The sequence below is a fragment of the Antechinus flavipes genome, chromosome 2, assembly GCF_016432865.1.
Source record: "Antechinus flavipes isolate AdamAnt ecotype Samford, QLD, Australia chromosome 2, AdamAnt_v2, whole genome shotgun sequence".
In the NCBI taxonomy this organism is placed as follows: domain Eukaryota; kingdom Metazoa; phylum Chordata; class Mammalia; order Dasyuromorphia; family Dasyuridae; genus Antechinus; species Antechinus flavipes.
The window spans coordinates 608,858,940-608,883,909 of NC_067399.1; the positions used below are offsets into that span (position 1 = coordinate 608,858,940).

General features: G+C 36.5%; 1 protein-coding gene across 1 annotated transcript in view; it reads left to right on the forward strand.

Moving 5' to 3' along the window:
- The first annotated feature begins 13,925 nt into the window (after positions 1–13,925).
- Positions 13,926–24,970, forward strand: part of TNKS2 (tankyrase 2) — a 59,420-nt gene continuing 48,375 nt past the window's right edge. The window contains exon 1 of the mRNA XM_051981631.1: positions 13,926–14,368. Coding sequence (XP_051837591.1) covers positions 14,164–14,368 — 205 coding nt within the window. The 5' untranslated portion in view covers positions 13,926–14,163. The remainder of the gene's footprint in view (positions 14,369–24,970) is intronic.

Below are 24,970 nucleotides of genomic sequence, written 5' to 3' on the forward strand. Positions count from 1 at the left end.
ACAATGATAGAGAGACCAGGAACAACAAAAAGAAACAAAGTACTAAACCAAAATCTAAACAGAAGATATCACATTACACCTCGGTGAATCTAATTCATTTAATAATTTTTTTCTATTTCTGCATTCATTTTTAAATAAAATATAGTGGATTAATTAGGAGTTTCAAGTTTCTTGGAAGGCATTAAAGAACTAACCTGGAGCAGGTAGGTGGTACAGTGGATAGAGCCATAGGCCCTGAAGCCAGGAGGACCTAAATTCAAATCTAGCCTCAGACACTTAATACTTCCTAGCTGTGTAATCCTAGGCAAGTCACTTAACCCCAATTGCCTCAGCAAAAAAAAAAAAAAAAAAAAAAGAAAGAAAGAAAGACAAAAAAAAAAGAATTGGTCTTTCTGTAGGAGAAAAAGATATCTATTCAATTGTGGTGATACGTAATAAATACCTTGCATCATAATTGACAATATCACAGCAAAGAAACATGTATTCTTCATATGTATTCAATTGAAAGGTTTTTTTTACTTGCATGACTAATCATATTGATCTGTGTTCTCTCCTTCCCTCTCTCTATCTCTGTCTCTCTTTCTCTCATATTGAGATAAGCATCTACATTTTTCCCATGTATCATTTTGATTGCTTCCCATAAATTTTGATATGTTGTCTGATGTATGATATGTTGTATGATATGTCTCTGATTCTAAGAAGAGAGGATATAAAATGAAATGTTCTGATCATGTTGCAAGGAGCATGGGAGAAAAAATTTATTCCTCTTAAGCTAAAGTGGAAATAGAGAGATGATAGAGACAGAGACAGAGAGACACACACACAGAAAAGTCAAAGAGAGAGAGGGAAGAAAAGAGGAATAAGGCCTAGTAAAAGAATTGCTTAATTGGTAATATTTACTTATATACTTAATATATATTTAATTGAAGTAAATATGGGTAACAGTTGCCTGAGTCTGGATTTATGACTTAACCTGGAAAGATCTTTGTTCCTTCAGAAGTCAAAAGGGCCTTATGATGCTTATTTCAGAAAAGGTTTGCCATATTCAATTTCAGTAGCTACTATCAATTGAATACATATGAAGAATACATGTTAATTTATTGTGATATTGTCAATTATGATACAAGTTATTTATTATGTATCTCCACAATTGAATAGATAACTTTTTCTCCTATAGAAATAATAGCTTTATTAAAGTACTATGTATTAGTTAACTTTGACCACTCCTTATCTAAAGCCATTGTTAATTTCTTAGCCAGGTCAATCTTTTTTTTTTTTTTTTTTCCTGAGGCATTTGGGGTTAAGTGACTTGTCCAAGATCACACAGCTAGGAAGTGTTAAGTGTCTGAGACCAAATTTGAACTCAGGTCCTCTTGACTTCAGGGCCTGTGCTCTAGATGTGCAGGCTGATTTCAGAAAATCCTAGAAAAATTTACATGAATGATGCTTAGTGAAGTGAGCAGAGCCAAGAGAACACTATATATGGTAACAAAAAGATTGTGAGATTGTTAAAGTCTAAGACATCCCAACAATGTTAGCTTCTCTAGGTCAGACAGCAAAATAATTCATATGCTAGTTTGACTCCAAGTTAAGGGGCAAAGATTTATTTACACTACTAACAACAAGCTAAGTTCTAAAAAGTTAGTAAAGAACCAGGAACAAGAAGATAATTTATAGGGAAAAGTAAGAGGGACTAGGAGCTTCATGTCACTGATAGACTAAATTTATGGCTTAGAGGTGGAGTTGAGGAGTAATCTGATTCTGACTTTGTACACAGATACAGTGCCCATAGTTTTCTGGGCAAAGTTGGGGATAAGGGAGAGAAAGAAACCTTCCAAAGGTGTGTTTTTAGGCCTGAAACATCACTAGGTCAAGTGGCAGACATCCAATTTTGTTCTGGTCTGTGTCAACTTTAAACATTTCATTATTGTTATGTATTAGTCTCAAAAACTGTTATCATTGACCAACAGGCTGTTATCTAATAGCCAGCACTATTTGTAGCCTTAGCTTTTTCATCAGATAGAAATATATCATTTTTAACTAGATCACTCCCAAGGTCAAGTAGCCTTGGGATTATTGCTACATTCTCCCTAAAAGCTGTATCACATCATAATGATAAACTGTGATGGGCTTGGCTCTTTTCAACATTGAAGTGATTCAAGGTGATTTCAATAAACTTGTGATGGAAAGAAGCATCTGCAGCCAGAGAGAGAACTATGGAGAGTGAATGTGGATCAAAGCATAATATTTTTTACTTTTTTTTGTTGTTTGTTTGCTTGGGGTTTTTTTCTTATGTTTTTTCCCTTTTTTTCTGATTTTTTTTTTTTTTTTGCAGCATGATGAATATAGAAATATATTTAGAATTGCATGTATTTAACCTGTATTGGATTACTTGCTGTCTTAGGAAGGGAAAAAGAAGGAGAAGATAAAGAAAAATTTGAAAAACAGGGTTTTGCAAGGGTGAATGTTGAAAAGTATTCTTGCATGTATTTGGGAAAATGAAATACTATTTAAAAAAATAAGGCAGGATTTCAGAAAGTTCAAGAATCAAGAAAGGCTGCTATTAGTACAGATACTGAAGCAGCAAATAAGTTCTCAGAGGTCCTGCCAAAAATAATAGATGAAAGTCCCTACATCCTGGATCAAATCTTTTAACATAGAAGAAACTGGCCTATTTCAAAGAATGACATCTTGACCCTATATTTCATTGGAGGAAAAAATCTCTGCTGGAATATAAAATTTTTCAAAAGTAGAGTTACTCTTTGGGTTGGAGATAATGCATCTAGAACTTGCAAGTTAAAATTTATTTTTCTGCATTATTCAGAAAATCCCAGAACATTGATGGGAATCAGAAAGTCAACTAGCTATCTGAACATGAAACTATTAACCCTAAGGCATGGAAAATATTGTTAGGTGTTTGTTTTTTTTAATCTTTGAAGGAACATAAAAAAGATATGAAATTTCACATAATAATAATAATAATATGTCTTTCAAGATTCTAGTGATTTAGGAGGTAGGTAGTTTGTGTAGTAGGTAGAGCACCAGCCCTGAAATCAGGAAGACCTTAGTTCAAATGTGGCCTCAGATACTTAGCCCTTCCTGGCTGTGTGACCGTGGACAAGTCACTTAAACCCAATTGCCTCAGGGAAAAAAAGATTCTACTTATTTTGGATGATTTTAATAAAAATGTAAAAGAAATCCATCTTTCTACTAACACTACTTCATTATTAAAACCTATAGAATGATTTCAAGGCATATTGTTTCCAAATTATATTTGCATAGGCAAATTGCATCTTTGGATCAAATAATGAGACTGGAAGATTTTTGGAAGTCCTATAATATTTATTATGCAATCTGGAATTTTGCTGAGGCATGGGAAAATGTAACATAATCATATATGAAGGAAGTTTGGAACAAAGTATGCCCATAGTTTGTTCCTGATTTTCATGGGTAATACTTTTGAAGAAGTGAGTAACAACATTAGAAAATTTAACACAAGAAATGAAACTAGAAGTGGATGAGAAAGATGTGAAGGAGATCAAGTCTCATAGAAAAGAACTACTTAATGAAGATTAGATTGATCTACTAGCTGCAAAGATTGCAGAAGAAGAAAAGGAAGCTTCAGAATCCAAGGTCAAATAAAAAAGATTCACAGCAAAATAGCTGGCAAAAACATTCTTTCATTTGAGTAATTTTTTTTTCTTGTATTGAAAATCTTCCATGTCCAAATACTTCGCATGACTTTTTAAAGTTCAAAGACTATTTGAGAATAATATTGCTTGATATCATCAAATATACAGGGGGGAAAGCTATTGTCCAAATATGTGTTGATATCTTCATAAAAAATGTTGTACAGTCAACTACCGGTGATAAAAACTAGGTGCAGTGGATGGGGAAGAGGCAACATACTGCATACACATGTTAATTTTACTGTACAGTACTATGCATATTTTATCATCAACTTTACCTCACATTTTACAATTCTGTTTATTATCATGATACAGTATTTAAAATATTTTTATTTTAATATATTGTATGTCTTATATTATTTTGTGTATGTTTTTGTTATATAGGGTAAGTAAAGTGAGTGGGCAGGGGCAAATTCACATAATGTAAAAATTGCTTTTAATAAAGATTTGTGGAAGCATATACTTTCAAGAACTGTTTGTATACCAACATAAGATCAAAATGGATATATGATTTAGAGAAAAAGAGTGATATCATAAGAAAGTTAGAGGTGCATAAAAAATTATCTGTCATAACTATCATAAAGGAAATTTTTGTGACTAAGCAAGAGACAAAGAAGGTTGTGAAAGGTAAAGTGGATAAGTTTGAGTACATGAAATTTTAAGAATGTGTAAAAACAAAATCAATGCAGCCAAAATTGGAAGTGTGGGGATGGAGAGTCAATTTTATATCAAGTTTCTCTTATAAATGCCTCTTTCCTCAAATAAATAGGAAACTAAGTCAAATTTATAAATATAAGAACCATTCCCAAATTGATAAATGGTCAAAAAATAAAACAGGCAGTTTTCAGAAATCAAAACTATCAATAGTCATATGAAAAAAAAATTCTCTAAAGCATTAATAATTAGAGAAGTGTAAAATTAAAACCACTCTGAAATACCATTTCACATCCATCAATGATTGACTATTGTGACCAAAAAGGAAAATGATAAATACTGGAAGGGATGTAGAAAAATAGATAAACTAATGCACTACTAGTAGAGTTGTGAACTGTCCAACCCTATTGGAGAACAATTTGGAACTGTGTAATACCACTACTACGTCTATATCCTAAAATTATCAGAGAAAAAGGAAATGAACCTCTATATTCAAAAATATTTGTATGAGCTCTGTTTGTAGTGGCAAAGTTTGAAAACTGAGAGAATGCCCATCAGTTGGAGAATGAGCAAACAAGTTATTGTAATGGGATACTATTCTACTATAACAAATAACATAAGATACGTTCAGGAAAATCTGGGAATACCTCTATCGTGAAGTGACGTGAGCAAAAAATATTATAACGATGATCAGTTGTGAAAGACACTTCAGTCACTTCAATCACTTCAGTCAATACAATGATTCATAATAATTCCAAAGTGCTCATGATGAACACTGTCCACATCTGAGTGCAGATTAGAACATATTCTTTTCACTTTTTTCTTACCTTTTTTGGTAACTTGGCTAATACAGAAATATATTTTAAATTAAATTAAATTTATCATCTCTAGCCCTATGTACATAAAGGCTGGTGAGCTTCATGTGTAGAGAGAAGTTACATATGGTGAGGGTCTGTCCTTGTATAACCTGAAATAAATTAAATATATTTTAAATTACTTCACATGTATAACAGATATCATATTGTTTGCTTTCTCAATGGGTAGGTGAGGGACTAGAGATAGGAAGAAAATTTGGAACTCAAAAAATGGATGTTAATTTTTAATTTAAAAAAATACTATAAACACTTTAGAACCCACAATATGGCATTAATGCAAAATGTCCTAGAAACTTGGTTTTAAGATCTGGATATTTAAATGATTTATGACCACAGCTGTCTGTAGAGGGCTGGAACTCTGGAGTATACTTAAAACAAGTGTTAACACAATGAAATTGATGAGATGATGGTTCTCTAGTTCACATATATCTAGTATGATATAATGATATAATTACTTTAAGATTGGCATATATTCAGTATACTGTAATGATGTAATTGTAATAGAGTATTTAAGGGCTTAGAGAACTAGGGACAAAGTCAGACTCAGACTGAGACTGGATGAGCCTGGCAGACTGTCAGACTGCTAGACTGATGGAGGAGACTGGGTCAGACTAAGACTAGGTCAGACTATGACAGACACAGAAACAGATTGTGAAGGAGACATCCATCCTCGTGGTGACTATCCTGCTGAGACCAAGGCCCTTCCAGAGGACCTCCAGAAAGCTTGCCCAAACATTACAGCTGTCCCTTAATTTTTCTAAGCCTCAGTTTTCTTTTCCATGAAATGGGGATAATAGCACTTCTATAATCTGCTACATAGACTCATTGTGAAGAAAATACTATGAAAATCTTTAAGAGCTATAGAAATGTTGGATTATTTTAATGTACAAACTTCCAAGTTCCTGGATTCACTCAACATATAATCATAAAACACAATCATGTGCCTGCAAGTATAAAGTCCTTAAATTATAAAGGCAGTATTATAGGGATCTCTCCTTATTAAAGGAGATGAATCCCCTGTCCTGCATGAGAGGCAAGATGGGACTGACAAAACTCAAGAGCTTCAATTTTCAGCCAGTCCCCCTTCAGGATGCTTCCTGGCCAGTTTCCTTTGGGACTCTTAGAGCATTCTTCATGCTGCAAGTTGCTTTAAGTACTTCTGGCTTACCACTTTGAGAGGGAAAATGGAAAAAGCCAATACTACTTCAAGTTGCTGAAGGAAAGATTTTGGGGAAACATGAGAGGAGCTAGGAGTCTCTATCATGTCCCTGTTCCCAGCTTGATACTCTAGAGACTTCAGATAATTTCTCCTTGGGTAAGATCAAGGACATTCTAAATTGATTGAACTGAGTTATCTCACTTCCAGTGGATTCCTTCACTCTCGTACGGTCTTATATTCTTCTATACATGCCCTTATTTGTTTCCTTACCAATTTTTATAAATGGATTTCTTTCCCATTCTCTATGTGGGTTCATTATAGAACTAGTATTAGGTGGGAAAGGTATCAAGCTTTGTATATAGAGCTTGGGGTGCCCATTCCCAAAATAATAAAGCAATGAATGAAGCACAATCATATCCCCTAGATTAATAATATTTAAGGAGTATATATATATACTCATAGCTTAATATATATATATTCATATATAATATATATATATATATTCATAGCTTAAATAATATTTAAGGAGTATATATACATATATGTATATATATATTCATAGCCCAATACTCTTTCTATCTGAGGAGACCAGAGTGGAGTGGTATTGGCTCCATTTTCTTGCTTACTCAGTTGGCAGAAATGAAAACCACCCTTGGAAAAGAATACAGCAGAAAGAGGGTAGAGATGGCTATTCTACTTCTCTTCAAGTTACACGAGGACAGACCCTCACCATATGCAACTTCTCTCTACACATGGGGCTCACCAGCCTTTATGTACATAGGGTTAGAGATGATAAAGACTTTAGACATCATATAGTCATGATTTCATTTTATATATAAGAAAACTAAGGCCAAGAAAAAGTGAGCTAAATTTTGTCCCCTAGGCACAATGGATGTCTGATGGTGTGTCTTCGTTTGTAGACTTCCCCCAGCTTCCCAGTGTCCAATGGCATTTCTTTGTGACCCAAGATTAGGGGAGATTTTGCCTATGAAAGAACAAAGCCAATTGGCTTTTCTTGTGCAACACATAATTAGGCAGCTAAGTAGTGTAGTGGGTAGTACATGGTATTTGTAGTCAGTTCAAATCTGACCTCAGAGCTCTGTGACCCTGGGCAAGTCACTTAACCCTGCTTGCCTCAATTCTTCATCTGAAAAGTGAACTGGAGGAGAAAATAGCAAAATACTTTAGTATCTTTGCCAAGAAAATCCAAAAATGTAATCACAATTAGTTGGACTTAACAATACATCACACATTTCCTTCACAGGCTAATTGTACAATATTTCAGAGTCCGATTTTTTTTGTACAGCAAAATAATGGTTTGGTCATGCATACTTATTGGTCATGTATACTAATTTATATTTTAATATATTTAACATCTATTGGTCATCCTGCCATCTAGGGGAGGGGGTGGGGGGAAGGAGGGGAAAAATCAGAACAAAAGGTTTGGCAATTTAATTCAATTTCAATTGATCAAAGATGGGCAGAAGCAACTACACCCAAAGAAAGAACACTGGGAGATGAATATAAACTGCTTGCATTTTTGTTTTTCTTCCCGGATTATTTATACCTTCTGAATTCAATTCTCCCTGTGCAACAAAAAAACTGTTCGGTTCTGCACACGTATATTGTATCCAGGATATACTGTAAAATTCAATGTAAAGGATTGATTGTCATCTGGGGGAGGGAGTAGAGGGAGGGAGGGGGAAAATTGGAACAGAAGTGAATGCAAGGGATAATGTTGTAAAAAATTACCCTGGCATGAATTCTATCAATAAAAAGTTATTAAAAAAAAAAAAAAAGGTTTGGCAATTGTCAATGCTGTAAAATTACCCATACATATAACTTGTAAATAAAAAGCTATTTTTAAAAAATACACCACACAATTAATATCATGCCCTAAACAACTGACACAGATAATTATACTATATGGACTATGAAGGTATTATTTAATGGCAAGTTGTGATGGTTCCTTTTATAACGATGGCTCTATTAGGGTGAAAGGAGGTTTTTATTTCATAAAATCTCATAAAATATGAGCTTTTAAACATTCTTTTCCTCTAGTATTTACATTTAATATGACAATACATTAAAGAGAGGGAGAGAAGTATTTAACACTCATTCTATATTAAGCAGTGAAAATGCAAATGCAAGCAAGCAAGATAGACCATGCCCTCAAGAAGTTTGCATTCTAACTAAAAAGGGAAGACAATAAAAGGAGACCTAGAAATAGGGTAGGGGCAGAGGGCACACTTTTAGAGGCATGTCAATATAGCAGATTCTGATTGACTCAGATTGAATGTAAATAGCAATCATTTCTGCTTTGGTCAGAAACCTTGAGGGTCTTCCCCTCCCAGATTTATTTATTTAGATTTTTTTTTTGGGGGGGGGGAGGGGAGGGTGGAATAGGTGAAACAGAAGATTCTTTGCTCAATTACTACCTATCCTTAATCAATGAATGGGTACGCCCTCAGTCAAATTGAGACCTATTGAGGACCTTAGGTTAAAAAGGCCAAGGTCTGCCATCCAGTACCCTCTCCAGTCCTCTTGATCTAAATCTTGCCATTGGACTCAGATGACTCGAGGGGAAAGTGAGGCCCCTTCTCACTTAAATCTAATTCACTTGTATGTCATGTATCACCTTCCTGATGTCATGGTCTCTTTGAAAATGAAAAAATAAACAACAACAATAGAAGGCCAATAAGTAGTTTAGGAGACTAGACCCAGCAAAGATAATGGATCCAGGGGTAGAATCTAAATTATCTATGAGGAGGTAGTGGATTTGAAAGTCCAAGTAGAAAAGGCATGACCATGGAGCAGGTCGCTACTTCCAGCAGTCATTTTTTTTTTTATATTAGTAGATAAATTCTAACTAATGCATAATTGTAAATGACTTTGTCTTTCATATTCTTTTCTACTATTCTATTAATCCTCAAAAGTCCTTATGTTTTTTAAACTACTAGGTGGGAACAATTTTTTATTATTCATGGCTAATTATCTCAGCCCACAAATATCTGAGAACAAGCACTGAGGATATGAATTTTTGCTGAATATCAAGGATTCTTTCTCCTTTTCAACAAATATATAAACATATACATATTTAAATAAAAATACAACATTTCTATAAATATGTTTATGGTTTTTTATAAGTCTGAGTATAAATGTACATATATTTGGAAAATCTCATTATTACTGCTGAAGAAAATGACCTGTTAATGAATTCGAGTGTGACTGAATTACAGTAATGAGTAAGGTGACATGATAGCCATCTTCAAGTATTTTTAGATGTTGTCTCATGGAAGAGAGATTAGATTTGTTTTGTTTGGCTTCAGAGGGAAGAACTTGGAGCAACAGGTGGAAGCTGCAAAGGGTTATATTTAGACTTCAAATAAGGAAAATCTTACAATTGGAGCTATCCAAAAGTATTACGGACTACCTAAGAAAGTAATAGATTCCCCTTTGTTGCAAATGAGGCAACTTACCAGTTATGTTGTAGAAGAGTTTCTTATCTGAGTTAATGTTGAACTAGAAGGACTCTGAGATCTCTCCCAAAATCTGACATTCTATGAAATAGCTCATAAAATGATGAGAAATAAAGTGAAAATTTACAAAAGACAGTGAAATGCCAGAAAGGCAGTTATCCTGCCTTTGTAAATTTTCCTTTTTTAAAAAAAATTGTATTGATGTTTATTTTTACAATATTTTCAGATTACTCCCATTTCTCTTGATATAAACAGTAAAATGAATAATATAAGCCTCATTTGAAATATATAAGCCTCATTTTTAAAAAATAGCAGAAATCTATTCTTTTCTGCTCCCACTTTATTGAAAAAATAAACATAAGCAAAACAAATTTTCTAAATGCCTGCAAATAAAAATGCATGTCCTGTTCTGTACTCCAAATCTATCAACTCTCTGTAATAACCTGTTGCTTGCCTCAAGTTTCTCTGAACTCCAATCCACTCTTCATTCAGCCATCAAATCAACTTTCCTAAGGTGCAAGTCTAACCATATTACCCCCCCAACTCAACAAACTCTAGTGGAGCTCATAACCTCTAGGATCAAATACAAAATCTTTTATTTGTAATTCAAAGCCCTATATAACTCAGTCTTCAGCTTTTTTGGTCTTCTAACAACTCCCCAATACATATTCTTTGATCCAGTGAGAATGGCCTTCAGGCTGTTCCTTTAGCAAGATACTACACCTTTATGTAGGCTGCAGGCATTTTTTTCAGCTGTCCCCTGTACCTGGCCTGTTCTCCCTCCTCATCTCTATCTACTGACTCCCCTGGTTTCTTTTAAGTCACAAGCTTATCTTCTTGCAAGTAGCCCTCCTCAGTTTCTCTTAATTCTACTTTCTCCCTTCTTTTACTTCCTATATATCCTGTACATAGCTTTTTGTAAATTTTTGCTTGTGGCCTCAGATTGTGAATTCTTGAGTGCATGAACTTTTTTTTGCCACTTTTTGTATCCCTAGTGCTTAGCCCAGTGCCTGGCATATTAGATACTTTAAAAATGTTTATTGACTGCAATGGATATTATGTTTCATTATCAGTCTCCTGGAATCATGAATGGTTATTGTGCTGAACATTGTTCTTACAACTTTCAAAATATTTTGTTTACAATGGTGTTATTATACAAATTGGTTCTGCTCATTTCATTCTTAAAAGTCCTCAATTTTTTTTATTTTATATGGATGTCAATTATTTTTCAGAAATATAATTACTTCATTCTTTCTAACTTCATATAAATTATATAGATAATAATCCCTAAAATTCTAGCAAGGTACATTTTTCACTAATCTCTGGCTTGACTTCTGATGTCTAAGTCCACTCCTCACCTCCCTCATACTCTTCTCATCAATCTATTCATATTCAGAGTATCAAAGATGAAAAAAAAAAAAAAAGGAGGGTTAGAAGCCAGGAGCACTCCTGGGGGTGAAGGGGGGGAAATACTCACTACAATATGTTGGAAATTTGTTTAGCCTTGACTTGAAGGTCTCCATTTGAACTTCTGTACTTTCTGTATCTCATTTTTTACGTAAATTTTCTAGGCCAGTACTCTAATTTTATCATTTAGCAATCAATCAAAACATTTATGAAGTGTCTACTATGTTCCAAACTCTAGAAATGCAAAAATAAAAATGACAGTCCCCAGTATGAATGTGATAGTTGTCATTACCTTAAAAACTCTTGGAAGATGCTATAATATAGAGAAGTAGCCTAGAGCACTTAGTGCCAGTATGAGCTAAGAGGCTTGAGGCTAGTTCTCTATGCACTGCCAAAAGGAATTCAATAAAAATGCCAGAAGTCAGCGTAGGCTTTATTCAACAAATAAAATTTCATTAGATTCTAATGCATCTTGATCTAGAAACTGAAGTTCAGAGTTCATACAGTTTTCATCTTAAGAACCCAGAGGGTAAAGGAGGAAAGCAGTTCCCAAGACAAATAGCAGTATGTCTTTCCCCACCTACAAAACCTTTTTCAGAACTGAAATATACATTGAGCCTTGAAGGCAAAAAACTGGAAAGTCAGTGTGTGGGGGTGGCTTAGGAAAGGGATTTTATCTTCTAGCAGCAGGCCTTATCATTATGCATGCATTATGTATATAGGCTAAGGGAACCCTGTAGTTTTAAGAGTGGCCCAGAGCACTTACAGACTTCAGTAGGCCTGAAATATCACTTCCCCAAAAATGAGAAAGTAGAATGATTGACTTCTAAAAGCCCAAACAACTCTATTTTGTAAGAATGACCCTCCAGGCCTAGTCCTCTCAGAAGCAAACTGGTTTTTATTAACTCTGCCCTTTTTTTTTTTTTTTATCACATTTACACAAGCTTTAAAGTTTGCAGAGCACTTTGCTAACGATTTATCTATTATGTTCCAAAATTTTCACAATCCCAGTGAGTTTGATGCTATTCCTCTTTTTTAATTAAGGTAGAAGGGCAAGGTTTGTCTCCGGTGAGATTTGAAATACAACGCCCTCATTGTATTCTCCATATTTCTACTATCAATTTAAGAATTTCGAATTAGTCAACAAATATTTGTTAAGTATTCTTTGGGTCAGTCACCATTCTAAGAGCTAGGGATACAAAGACATACATTGCCTCTGTCTTCAAGAAGCTTACATTTAAATAAGGAAGAAAATCTTAGTTTTAAGGAGGAAAGCCTCCTTGTATAATGTGGGATTTTTTAGCTAAGACTTTCTGAAGGAAGTCAGGAAAAAGCAGGAGATAAGAGATGAGCAAAGAGGGAATTCCGGGAATGGGGGACAACCATTTAAAATTGAGTCTGGAGATGGGAGTGTCTTGTTCAAGAAACAAGGAAATCAAAGTGAATGGATCATATGGTATCTGGGAAGGCGTACATTGTGAGAAGACTGGGGAGGTAGGTCAGGTTATAAAGGATTTTGATCTAGTTGAGATTAAATTTTAGAGGGGCTTGAAGAGGGAGTGACGTGGCTATTCCTCCGTTTTAGGAAGATCTCTTTGGCAGAGTAGTAGGAGATTGGCTCTGGGAGAGCCTTGGGGCTGGCCGACTGAGTCTCAGGCTATTACAGTAAGTAGTCCAGATGTGAGGCAATCCAAAATGAAGGCCAGTGTCCGAAAAGAGTGGGGGCGGAGGACTGGGGTCTCGTGCACGAAATGGATAAAGCGAAAGGGAGAAGGGAGGGTCCGGAAAGCCCCTCAGCTATGAGACTCGACTTCCTAGGGAGGATTTATGCATTCATTCATCATCCTTTATTTAACAAGCTTATTCATTCTTGCAACACCTTTTAAATGTTTATTCCTTTAAAAGGTCACCTGCATAATTAATTGCTTGCTCAACCGGACCTTCATGCCTCCCGGGGTTAGGAGGCAAAAACAAAACAGTCCCTGCCCTCGGGATGTTTACATTCGAAAAGGAGCTGGGCGCACGACACACAAAAAGATAAGCAAATCTCGGCAGCTGGCACTTAAATCCAGCTTTTCCCTAGGTGGCTTAAGTGATATCCCCAAAATACACCAAAAGCAAACATAAAGTAATGAGGGGGCGGGCCCTCACGGTGGCGGGAATCAAACTAGGCCCTTTCTAAAAATCGCCTATTGAAAAAAGACAAAATGGGGATATTTCGAGGTGAGCAGGAGGAAAGGTCTACAGGAAACGAAGCAAACAACCGGAAATTTCCCTCCGGAGGGATCTCCAAGATCCCTAGGGTCTCAGAGCCGAGGTCCCAAAGCTCACTGGGCTAGCCAACACGCCCATATATGAACCTCGGTTCAGGGAACATGCGCAAAAGATGTTAGCAGAGACGGTGGGCGGAAAGGGTCCTAGCAGCCAACATGGCAGGCAAGCCCTGAATCTTCTCCGCCTGCGCCTCAACGGCCTCCTTCCTCTGGTCCGGTTCCCAATAGGCCCCTCCCCACTCTGAACTAAACCTGCCCGACGCGTCGTCCCCTCCTGCGCATGCGCGCCGGTGACCGTCCCGTGAGCCTCCCGCACTCCCCAGAGCCAGCCGAAGTGGCCTTTGCAGCCACCGTCGCGGCAACCGCTGAGGAAGCGGGGGGCGGGGCGGGAGGACTTGTGCTGCCTGCGCGGCTGGGCAGCCGAGGGAGATCGAGGCGTCCAGGGCCTGGGCGCGAGGCCGGCGCTTGGATCGCTACGGGAGAGGGGGGTGTCATGGTCCTGGTCCTGCGCCAGGGCCGGTGACGGCGGGGCGGAGCGGAACGGAGCAGCCCGGGACTCTGGGCACGTCTCTTCCCGGGGGCCTCGCCCTCCTCCTCCTGCCGTCGCCGCCGCCACTGGCCGCGATCATGTCCGGCCGCCGTTGCGCCGGCGGGGGAGGACCCGGCGCGGGCGCGGCCTCGGCGGGGGAGGCTGTGGAGCCCGCGGCCCGGGAGTTGTTCGAGGCTTGTCGGAACGGGGACGTGGAGCGCGTCAAAAAGTTGGTGACCCCAGAGAAGGTGAACAGCCGCGACACGGCGGGCAGGAAGTCCACCCCCCTCCACTTCGCCGCAGGTAACTAACTTAGGGGGCCGCGAGCGACCGGAAGTAAAACGCACGCCTCCCCCCTCCCCCGGGCCCGGGGTCCTCGGGAAGGTTGCAGCCTCTCTCCCCGCAGCACCCGGGCCCGGATCAACCTCCTCCATCCCCTGCGAAATCCGGGGTCCTGGTTACTAGAAAAGGGAGAGGGGAGTTCCGGACCCTTAACCCCACCCACCATTTAGGTGGCATTTTATTTGTTTGTTTTTAACCTCTCCAAGTCCTCACCTGAATTTCCTGTCCAGATAACTCGATTTTGGTCCGAAACCCCGGCTACCTTCCTCACTTGGGATGATTTGAAGGGTAGAGAGGCTCTTCCCTCATGCGCTACCGAAATTTCTGCCATTAAATTTTGTGTTGAGGCACTAAAGGCCTGAGTTCTAAGGAAATGCTGATGGAAGGGAGGGAAGAGGGCAAATAGCCATCAGCGTTCGCGTAGTAGCTATGGAAGATAAGATTCGATTCAATTCAACTACATTTGTTACACAAATAAGTCTGGCATAAATTGCGACTTAAAAGGAAAAGAGCCAGTCTGAGCTATTAGAAATTCAAGGACAAAAGTATTTTAGGGAAGAAGAAGGGGTGCCCGGAGGGAGTACAATTAGTTTAGCAGATTTGCTGTCATACTTTTGGCCTTGTCTTATTAGACATTAGAACTGGAAATTTTGATTGAGATTGTCAGGGAGGGGGGGATTAGAAAAAGGCCTAGCTTGATAAGTGGGTGGAACAAAAGGATTCTGGACAAACTGCGGGCCGGTAATACAGCTACTTGGGAATTTTATTTGGTAGTAGGCCTACCCAAACTTTTCGTTAGGAGGGGTATCCCATCTTTTCTAAGAAGTACTAAAGTCTAACATTTGCATATCATTCTACGATTTGTGAAATTCACGTGTGTGTTTGTTTTTCATTTAAAGCTTACATTAAGTTGGGGGGGGTATTTTATTTTTTCAATGAACAAAAAAAATCGTTTCACCCACCCCCACCCTTTAAAAAGAAATCATCTTACTAAAACAGGAAAGAAAGAGCATTATGAGAATGCTAGGTAAAGGCAGGAACCCAAAAATCAAGGAGAGAGATCATTAAAGACTTGCTTTCCCTGTTACAATATAATTTTGTCTAAGGCTTTTTTAATTGATACAGTCTTTGGCATGTTACGCAATTGCTTCCTGACTTGGGGGAATGTAACAAATAATATAATATGAAGATAAGATTCCATTATTCTTTGAGAAAGGCATTTTAGTAAAAAGCCTTTGAAGATCAGTAAAAATATAATCTAGATATCTGTAGTTACTTTGGTTTCTCCTCCTCTCACCTTTGTCCAGAGACCTCATGTTTCCTCAACAATCTCCCTACTCCTAACCTTGCCTCTAATTAGTGATTATAAGAAGTTAAAGGGGAAGAGGAGGAGACAAGAATAGGGGAGAGGCAGAAAGAAAAATTAATGCAAGGTTGGGCTTTTTTTAGTTATACTTTGTAAATTCAGTCCAAATAGTTAATAAGATTACAAGAGAATGGTTCTTAATTTGTAAATGATGAATAGAACTTGTACATTTATTTTGCTTTCCTTTGGAGAGAGTAATTTTGTAATCTTTATAAACTATGTGATGTTACAGTGATATTTTTTGTAAATAGCTATGTTGGAATCTTAATATGGATAGTTCTTTGTAACTATAAGATAGAGATTGGCATATTTGGACAAATTGACTTTACATTTTTCTCTGTTAGTCAATTTTTATGAAGTGCCTACCATGTGCCTAGTACTGCTCTTAGAGATTAAGAAAAACAAAGCAGCTTCTGTCCTCAAGTAGTTTGCATTTTGTAGGAGATTACAATGCTCTATAAGTAAATATAAGGTAACTTGTGGGAGAAGCAGTCATAGTTGGAGAGAATCAGGAAATACCTCTTATAAAAGAAGGGACTTGAACTGATCTTAGGAAAAAAGATTGATGTTCTAAGAGTTGGATGTGAGGAGTGGAGTGCATTTAAGGCATCAAACTATAGAAGTTGAAAGCACAGATACAGTTTTGACTTTTATATACATTATAATACTTAAATGATATGTTAATACTTATAGTATACATTCAAGTCCTAATAAATACCCCCCTTTGATTGTGAGGAATAGTAAATAATCTAATTTGTCAAAACTTTAGAGTTTTGTGTAAAGAGTAATGTGAATTAATTTTAGATAGATGAGCAGAAGTCCTACTGTGAACGTTAATGCTAAACAGAAGAGTGTATGTTTTATCCTAAAGGCAATAAGGAGCTACAGGGACTTTTTTTTTAGCTGGGAAGTGACCTACTACTAAGCCAACTCTTTTGAATAAGATCTAATTTTTGTTTTCTATGTGGAGGATGAAGTAGAGGGAGAGAGACTTGAGTTCAGGATATAAGTTAGAAGTCTATTGTATTCCAGATAGAGATGAAAAGGGTGGTAGCAGTGTGAACAAAGATAAAGGGACAGATTTGAGAGATATACTGAATCAATATTTGAGGGAAGAGAATTCAGGATTGAGCACTCGTGAACCTGGATGAATAGAAGGATAGTAATTCCCCTTAATAGAAATAGGGGAGTTCTGAGGAGAGGTGGGGTTGTAGAGAAAATTAGGGGAAAAGATGAGTTCTCTTTTAGAAATCTAAAGCTATGTGACATCCAGTTGATGGTGTAGGTTTAGTTACAGAAAGAAATTCTGTAGCTGTGTATAAAGATCTGGATATGTAGACTGGTCACATAGAGATGATAGTAAAACCCTTGGAAACTGATGAAAGCACTAAAAGAGACAATGTAGAGAATGAGAGAACTTTGTTTTCCTTGGATTCCTAACCAAATAATTACTGTTTTAAAAAGTCATGGGTTTTCCCCAAAAATGGTCATAATAATATAAGAGCCACTGAGCCATGAGAAGTAGTATATAAGGTAAGGAAAACGTTTAGAAAAATTATAGTTTCAAGAAACTGGGAAGAAATATCAGCAAAGTCTTGTAAAAATTTATTTTTTCTCTAAATTTTCATTTTGTTGACTTAAAAAAAACAGGAAACTCTTTAGTCTTAAAAACTTTTCATTATAGAATTAAATCACTTACTTTCAGTTAGGGATATGTGTTGAGTCCTTATGGGAAAAACATGCCAAATGGAATTGAATTTTCTGATTAGATGTCAGATTTTCATTTTGTACGTGTATTATTTTTCATTGTTTATTCTAAAATATAAATTTTCCCTAGAATACTTGCCAGTGATCAGCTTGATTTAAACTGTCTTTCCTAACAATCTCTAAAGAGTTGAGATAAAATGAGGTATTTGCAAAATGCTTTGCAAACCTAAAAAGAACAAATAAATGGTGGCTGTCTGTTCTTATTATAGATGGAGAGTTCTATATAATTAGCCAGTCTGCCCCCCTCCCAAAAAAAAAGATTGATGGATATGGTGCTTACTGCATTAACTCCCCCCCCCAAAAAAAACAACCCTTTAAATATATATGACCTTTCTTTCTGTAATTGATTTTTCTAGAGGATTATGCCTAGAGTCTTTTAAATCAAGAGAGTCAAGACAACAGATAATTCCATATTAGTTCCCAAAATGTTTTGTTAGTCAAGTGCACCAACCTAATAGTATTCTTATAGGACCATTCCACACATGTTATGTAGAAAGAAGCTATATACAGAATAAACTGGAAATGTGCAACAGAACAAAGACCCTAGCATTAAGAGGAACTCAAGGAAAGCTTCTTGCAGATGGTAGGATTTTAACTGAAATGTGAAGGAAGCCAGAGAAAATAGGAAATGGAGATGAAGAGGAAAGAGTTCTAAAGAAAAGTATTGGGGAAATGAATTGTAAGTGTAAGGGACAGTAAATGAAGATGCCCAAAAGGGAGATAGTGTCAACTTGAAGAAACAGCAAGGAATTAAATGTCACTTGATCGCAAATGGGAATAAAACAAGAGTAAGGAGTAAGCTCTGTCACCCCCCAGCACGTAGAACTTCTCTATTGGAATAAGATTCTTTACTGATTCCCTCACCTTTTGAAAGTTGAAACTGTCATTTAGACATGTCAAGAAGTTAATAAGTGCTCTGCTTTTGGTGGGGATATTGCCCTAGCAAATAACTGAAAATTTGAAATCCCACATCACTTCTGTTTTATGCCTCCATTTCCAGGCTCATGATGTTTCCTAAATTGTTTTGTCTTTTCTGTCCAGTATTTCTAGAATGTTCCAGTGATTATATATAGTCTACATTTCTGTTACTCTTAACATTGACCCTAACCAAGATGCTGAACTTCATGCTCTGTTTCCTAAATTGTCTCATCTGCGTATTTCTTCCTATATCATGCTACCCTTTTACTTAATCTTTTCCTTTTGAATAAGCTATGTATGTTCAGATCCTTTATTCCATTCAGAGACTTTATCCTATCAAGCATCAAGTGTTACCAGTGGAGTCAAATTTGCCTCCTTGTGTTAAGATCTGTAATTCAGCTAGCTTGTTATGTGAACTTGGAGTACTTAAGTATAAATATTTGAAGCCTTAGGTTTTGCCACTGGAGACTTCCTAGGATTTTGCTTTGTGGTAACTTCTGGGTGTCTCGATTGATAGTCTTTATTCATTATAGCTATTCTTTTTATATCTTTCTTGATATTTGTACTTAGGCAGTTTGCTTCCTTCCAAGCATATGTTAGCTTTAAACCTTTGTTTTTATTATTATTAAATTTGCAAGGCTGTCAGGAAGTACATACTTAACAACATTTGTTAGTTATACTCTGTTCTTGGTCAGGAGTCTGGCATCCCTATATCTTATGCCTTGATCTAAAAATTAAAATCCTTTTCTTAGATATTGTATTCTTTCACTCTTCTTGTCCCTTCAGACTTTTTTGTAACCTGTAATGAATTAGAGGAATATGTATCAGGGCCAGATACATTTAGTTCCCCTTTCATAATAAAATATTGATTAATAATAATACGCCATGGTTTTCTTTTGGAGTTATTTAATTAGGTAGAATAAGGGAACCTATCTTCTGATCTTTGCATGTCCACAATAGTTCCAAACCTGAAATTAAGAAAGAAAGAAAAATACAGAACCTTTTTCAAAATATCTAAAGAACTGGAGAAACTAATATGCTGTGTGATTCCTTAGTTTTCTGACCATTAGCCCCTTTAGATTGCAAGCTTTTTGAGGGCTGGACTTTCTTTTACCTCTTTTTGTATCTCCAGCACTTAGCACAGTGTCTGGCACATAGTGGGCAATTAATAAATGTTTGCTAGTTAATTGAGTAAAAAGGAAAAGGCTCCAATTCAAGGGCTGGTCTTTTCAAGTAATCCTGGAGTCGACAGAAATAGAAAAGACAAGAAAGAAGTACAAACAGAAGGAAAAGGAAAAGTGAATGAAAGAGCCTTATTATGTGTAAAGTATTGGTGATATAAATAGAAGAGCAAGACAGTCTACCTTCTAATGGGGAAGACAACTACCAGGAGTCTTTGCTGAAAGGCCCACTAGTTCTTAAGGCTCATTTTTCTTTCACTGTCCCTTTTAAGTTGAACAATTTGAAAGCATCAAGGACTTTGGTGATGAAAACTTTCTTAGATGAGTCTTCAGTAACTGTTGCTGGTGGGGGAAGAGTGGAACAAGTCATATCACCATAAGAGTTATTACCTTGAGTGGTGACAGTGGCTGCTGGACAGGATGTTGGGGGCAGAGGAATGATGTTATTTTCCCAGCTTTTAGGCATAGCTCTTGAATCTTCTCCATTGAGTCTCAGGGTAGATGGTGACAGTGGTTTGATTTACCTGGCATGTGATGTTCCTATTTCTCACTCAAGAAACCTAACCGTTCTTTTTCTAAATTCAGTGAGTAATGGACTATACCACCAGGTACTAATATAGATAAGGAAGTCTCCAAAGATGAAAGATTTTGTTATTTCTTATAAAAGGAGAAAATAGAGTTTTTTCTCATGTAACTTTGATGCCTCACTTGCCCTGCAGAGCACCATATTCCACTGAGTGGATTCATTATCTAGATAAATGCTGGGCTCTCAAGAGTGAAGACATAGCAGTCATAGAGCTCTGAAGATTACAAACAAAAGGAGAAAGAGATTACAAAAAATGGGAAAGATGAAATGAGTGGTAGATACAAAGTCCTGTAAGAAGAAATAAATACTCAGCCTACATGGTGAAATAAAGGCAAGGACTTTTGCAAGCTCTCCCCCTAAACTTCTCCAAATACCTTTAAATAATGACTCTAAACAAACTTTAGAGTATTAGAACCAACAAAAAGATTGAGTCAAACAATTTTCCAGCCAAAGACAATTTAGAGGGTCAGCAGGAAACATCTGTTGCACTGGGGTGGGAGAGCAGCACAGTCCTGGCACAGGCCCCTCCAGCACCAGCAAACCAGCAGCAGGCTTTGAGGCCTCTGAATCAGTGGCGGCACTGATAGTTTCCAGACCTCTCAGCCCCCAGACACCAAAGACAATTTGAAGGTCAGCAGAAAAGTTTTATTTCACTAGGATGAGAGGGCCTTGGGAAACCAGCAAACCAGGAACAAGCCCTGGGATCCACTAAATTGGCAGTAATAGCAGTGACATCTTCCAGAGGTCTCAGTCCCTAATAAGGGGGTCGAAAAACTAAAGGGAGGTCTCTTTACTAATATTGAGGCAGGACTCTGTTGCTTTGCCCATACTGAGATCTAAGATATAGTCCTGGCTCAACAGTCCCAGGGCAAGAAGGAGCACTAGCACACTAGAATTTTCAGTCAGAACCTCCTCACAGTTCCAGAGCAGAAAAGAGTGCTTGTGGTCACTCACAGACCAGAGCATAGGCCAGGAAAGTAGTAAACACGCTTCTCCTTGTATCATACCACCTTGGAAGAACTGAAAAGTTATGGATCCCTGAAAACTGCTGCACAAAAATTCCTGAAGCTTGAGACATTGCATTGCATCCTCTATCCTAGAAACAGAAATTATACTTTAAACAAAGAATAAAAATCCGAGTAATAGACTGGGGAAATAAGCAAATAGAAAAAGATTCTGACCATGGAAAATTACTTTGGTGACAAGGAAGAGCCAAACACACACCCGCAGAAGAAGTTAACAAAGTCAAAGTTCCTAAATCCAAATCCCAGAAGAATTAAGAGTTGGTTTCAGACCATGGAAGAGTTCAAAAGGAATTTTGAAAATTAAGAGAGGTAGAGGAAAAATTGGGAAGAAAAATGAGTGATGCAAAAGTAAGTACAAAAAGCTAATAAGGAGAATGCCTTAAAAAACAAAATGGAAAAGGAGGTACAAAAATTCACTGAGGAAAATAACTTCTTAAAAGTAAGATTTGAGCAAATGGAAGCTAATGAGTATGAAAAATCAAAAGAAAACACTGAAACAGTTAAATTTCTGAACTTAAGAGCAAAAATGTTATTGAACCCAGAGCCTAGCCATTAGAAATTTGGGGAAAGGGAGCACCACCTGTTTTACCAGCTTTATTACAAGCTAATCTTCATGGCTTTCTACATATGTAGCACTCCATTTACCAGCTCCATTTTTTGTGATGAAGGGATTTGCCCAATGCCACATGAGAAGGGAATGATAGACCCCAACCCTGAACCTAGTAGTCTGATCTCAAATCTAGTACACGTTCTACTACACCTAATTTTTTTTTTTTTCTGGAGATTTTGCATGTAGGAACTTTGACTTATCATCTTTTGCGTGTGTGTTTGGATCTTCCTTGTCATCAAAGTAATTTTCTATGATCAGAATCTTTTTCTGTTTGCGTATTTCCCCAGCCTATTACTTGGCTTTTAACTCTTTGACTTATTAGTTTACTTTTTTATTAGTTAGTTGCTTGTTAGTTGCTTTTTTACTGACTTATAAAATTTGTAGCCATTTAAAAATCTTTACAATTTGACCCCAGCTCACATTTCCAACTCTATTACACATTACTCCTTCTGAGATCCAGCCTTTCTTGTTCACATAGAATACTGCCTCTTGTCTGTACATTTTCACTGGCTATCACCCACTTTTAGAATTCACACAAGTCCATGTCATAGAATTCTTAGGGCCTTCAAGACTGAGGTCTTAGCAGCCACCTTTTACATTTTACCTTTCCTGATTGCACCAGTTATTAGTGTTTTTCTCCCAAACGAACTAGTCCATAATAACTCAAGGGCTGGGACTGTTTAACTCTTGTCTTTGCATCCATGATGCTTAGCCCAATGTCAGGTACTTAATGTGCTCTTAGTAAATGTTTCTTGTCAAAGCAGCACCATTCTCTTCCTCTTCTACTTTCCTTCTGAATCAGTTTGATAGTTAATTCCATGCTTTACTAACTTTTGAGTTTTTTCTCAGTTAACTAATTTCATATCCATGAAAAAAAGAAAGCAATTAAAAGGATATAGAAATTTTTAAGCTAATGGTGAACTTCATATAGATCTTCTTCCTTACATAAGCTTTCAAAGGCCTATTTTCTTTCATTGTCTTTCATTCATTGACTTGGGAGCGCTATCAGTCAACAGATAAAAATTCAGCCAACCAGAGTCAACCTTGCTTAGCATGACTAATTACTCTGCCTTTTAGGCTTTAGTCACAATTCACTATATTTTTCCTCTTCTCTGCTTTTCAAAATCCTTTCTTAATTTTCTTACTTTTGTATTACTTGGAATTGTTTATCTATCTCCCAGCCCAAAATAAAAACTCAGCTTCTTAAGGGCCAAAACTGTTTGGCGTTTTTTTGTTTTGTTTTGTTTTTTGCGCAGCTGTATTTTTATATTAACTAAAGAGTAAATTTAGTAGACATAAACACCTCTCCACTGGGCCCCATATTATGTGTAAGGTCTAAATGTTTCTAAATTTGTGCTTTAATAAAGTTCATCAATGACAAAACTGCCACCTTTTTTTTCTATGTTTTACTTTGTTTTATACTTGTGGTTTTCAAAGATAAATGAAAATTTTTAGTAATCATATTTCCCAAAAATTAAATGATCTTTTATCTATTGGGTCAAATGAAGCTTTAGATATATTTTCTTTTTTTTTTTTAATAGTATTTTGTTTTTCTAATTACATGTAAAAATAGCTTTCAACCTTCATTTTTGTAAGATTTTGAGTTACAAATTTTTTTCTTTCTTATTCCTGCCTCTCTGTCTCTAGGACAGCAAACAATAAGTTGTACGTGCACTATCATTTTAACATGTTTTCAGATTATGTTGGGAAAGAAAAACCAGAGCAAAAATGAAAAATCACAAGGAAAAAAAAAAACAAAACAAAAAGGTGAAAATAGGATGCTTTGATCTGAATTCAGTCTCCATAGTTTTTTCTATAAATGAGGATTAGTTAATAAATTTTCTTACAGATTTTTAGTTTCATGCCTAGATGGCTATCAAACTGCACATTCTTTGATCCATCAGTATCTCTACGGGGTCTTTATCCAAAACAAATCATAAAAAAAGAAAAAAGGACCCACATGTGCAAAAATGTTTGTAGCAGTCCTTTTTGTAGTAGCAAGTAACTGGAAACTGAATGGATTTCCATCAGTTAGGGACTGGCTGAATAAATTATGGTATATGAATGTTATGGAATATTATTGCTCTATAGGAAATGATGAGCAGGGTAATTTCAGAAAAGCCTGGACTTACATGAATTGATGTTGATTGAAGTGAGTAGAACTAAGAGAGAACATTGTGCACAGCAACAATAAGATTATGTGATGATCATTCTGATGGATGTGTCTCTCTTCAACAATGAGATGAACCAAATCAGTTCCACTTGTTCAATAATGAATAGAACCAACTACACCCACCAAAAGAACTCTGGGAAATGAGTGTGAACCACTATGTAGCATTTCCAATCCCTTTGTTTTTGTCCGCTTGCATTTTTTATTTCCTCCTCAGGTTAATTTTACATTATTTCAAAGTCCCATTCTTCTTGTGCAGTAAAATAACTGTGTGGATACGTATACATATATTGTATTTAACATATATTTTAACATATTCAACATGTATTGGTCTACCTGCCATTTGGGGGAGGAGGTGAGGGGAAAAGTTGGAACAGAGAGTTTTGCAAGGGTCAGTGCTGAAAAATTGCCCATGCATATATCTTGTAAATAAAAAGCTATAATAAAAAAAAAAAGATTATGTGATGATCAACTGTGATGGACTTGACTCATTTCAACAATGGGATGATTCAAGGCCATTCCAATAAATGTGATAGAAAGAGCCATCTACATCCAGAAAGAGGACTATGGAGAGTGAATGTAGATCACAACATAATATTTTTACCTTTGTTGTTGCTGCTGCTTGCTTGTTTACTTTTATCTTTCTCTCTTTTTTTTTTTTTTACCCTTTTGATCTAATAAATGTGGAAATATGTTTAGAAGAATTGCATATGTTTAACCTATATTGGATTACTTGCTGTCTAGGGAAGAGGGGGAGGAAGAAAAATTTGAAACACAAGATTTTGCAAGAATGAATGTTGAAAACTATCTTTACATATATTTTGAAAAATAAAGTTATTATAATTTTTTTTTTTAGTTTTACTATTTCTGAAGGTCAGAATTTAAATTTGTCATTATATACCAGTAACTACACAGGGGGATATTGTCATAAATGATGTCA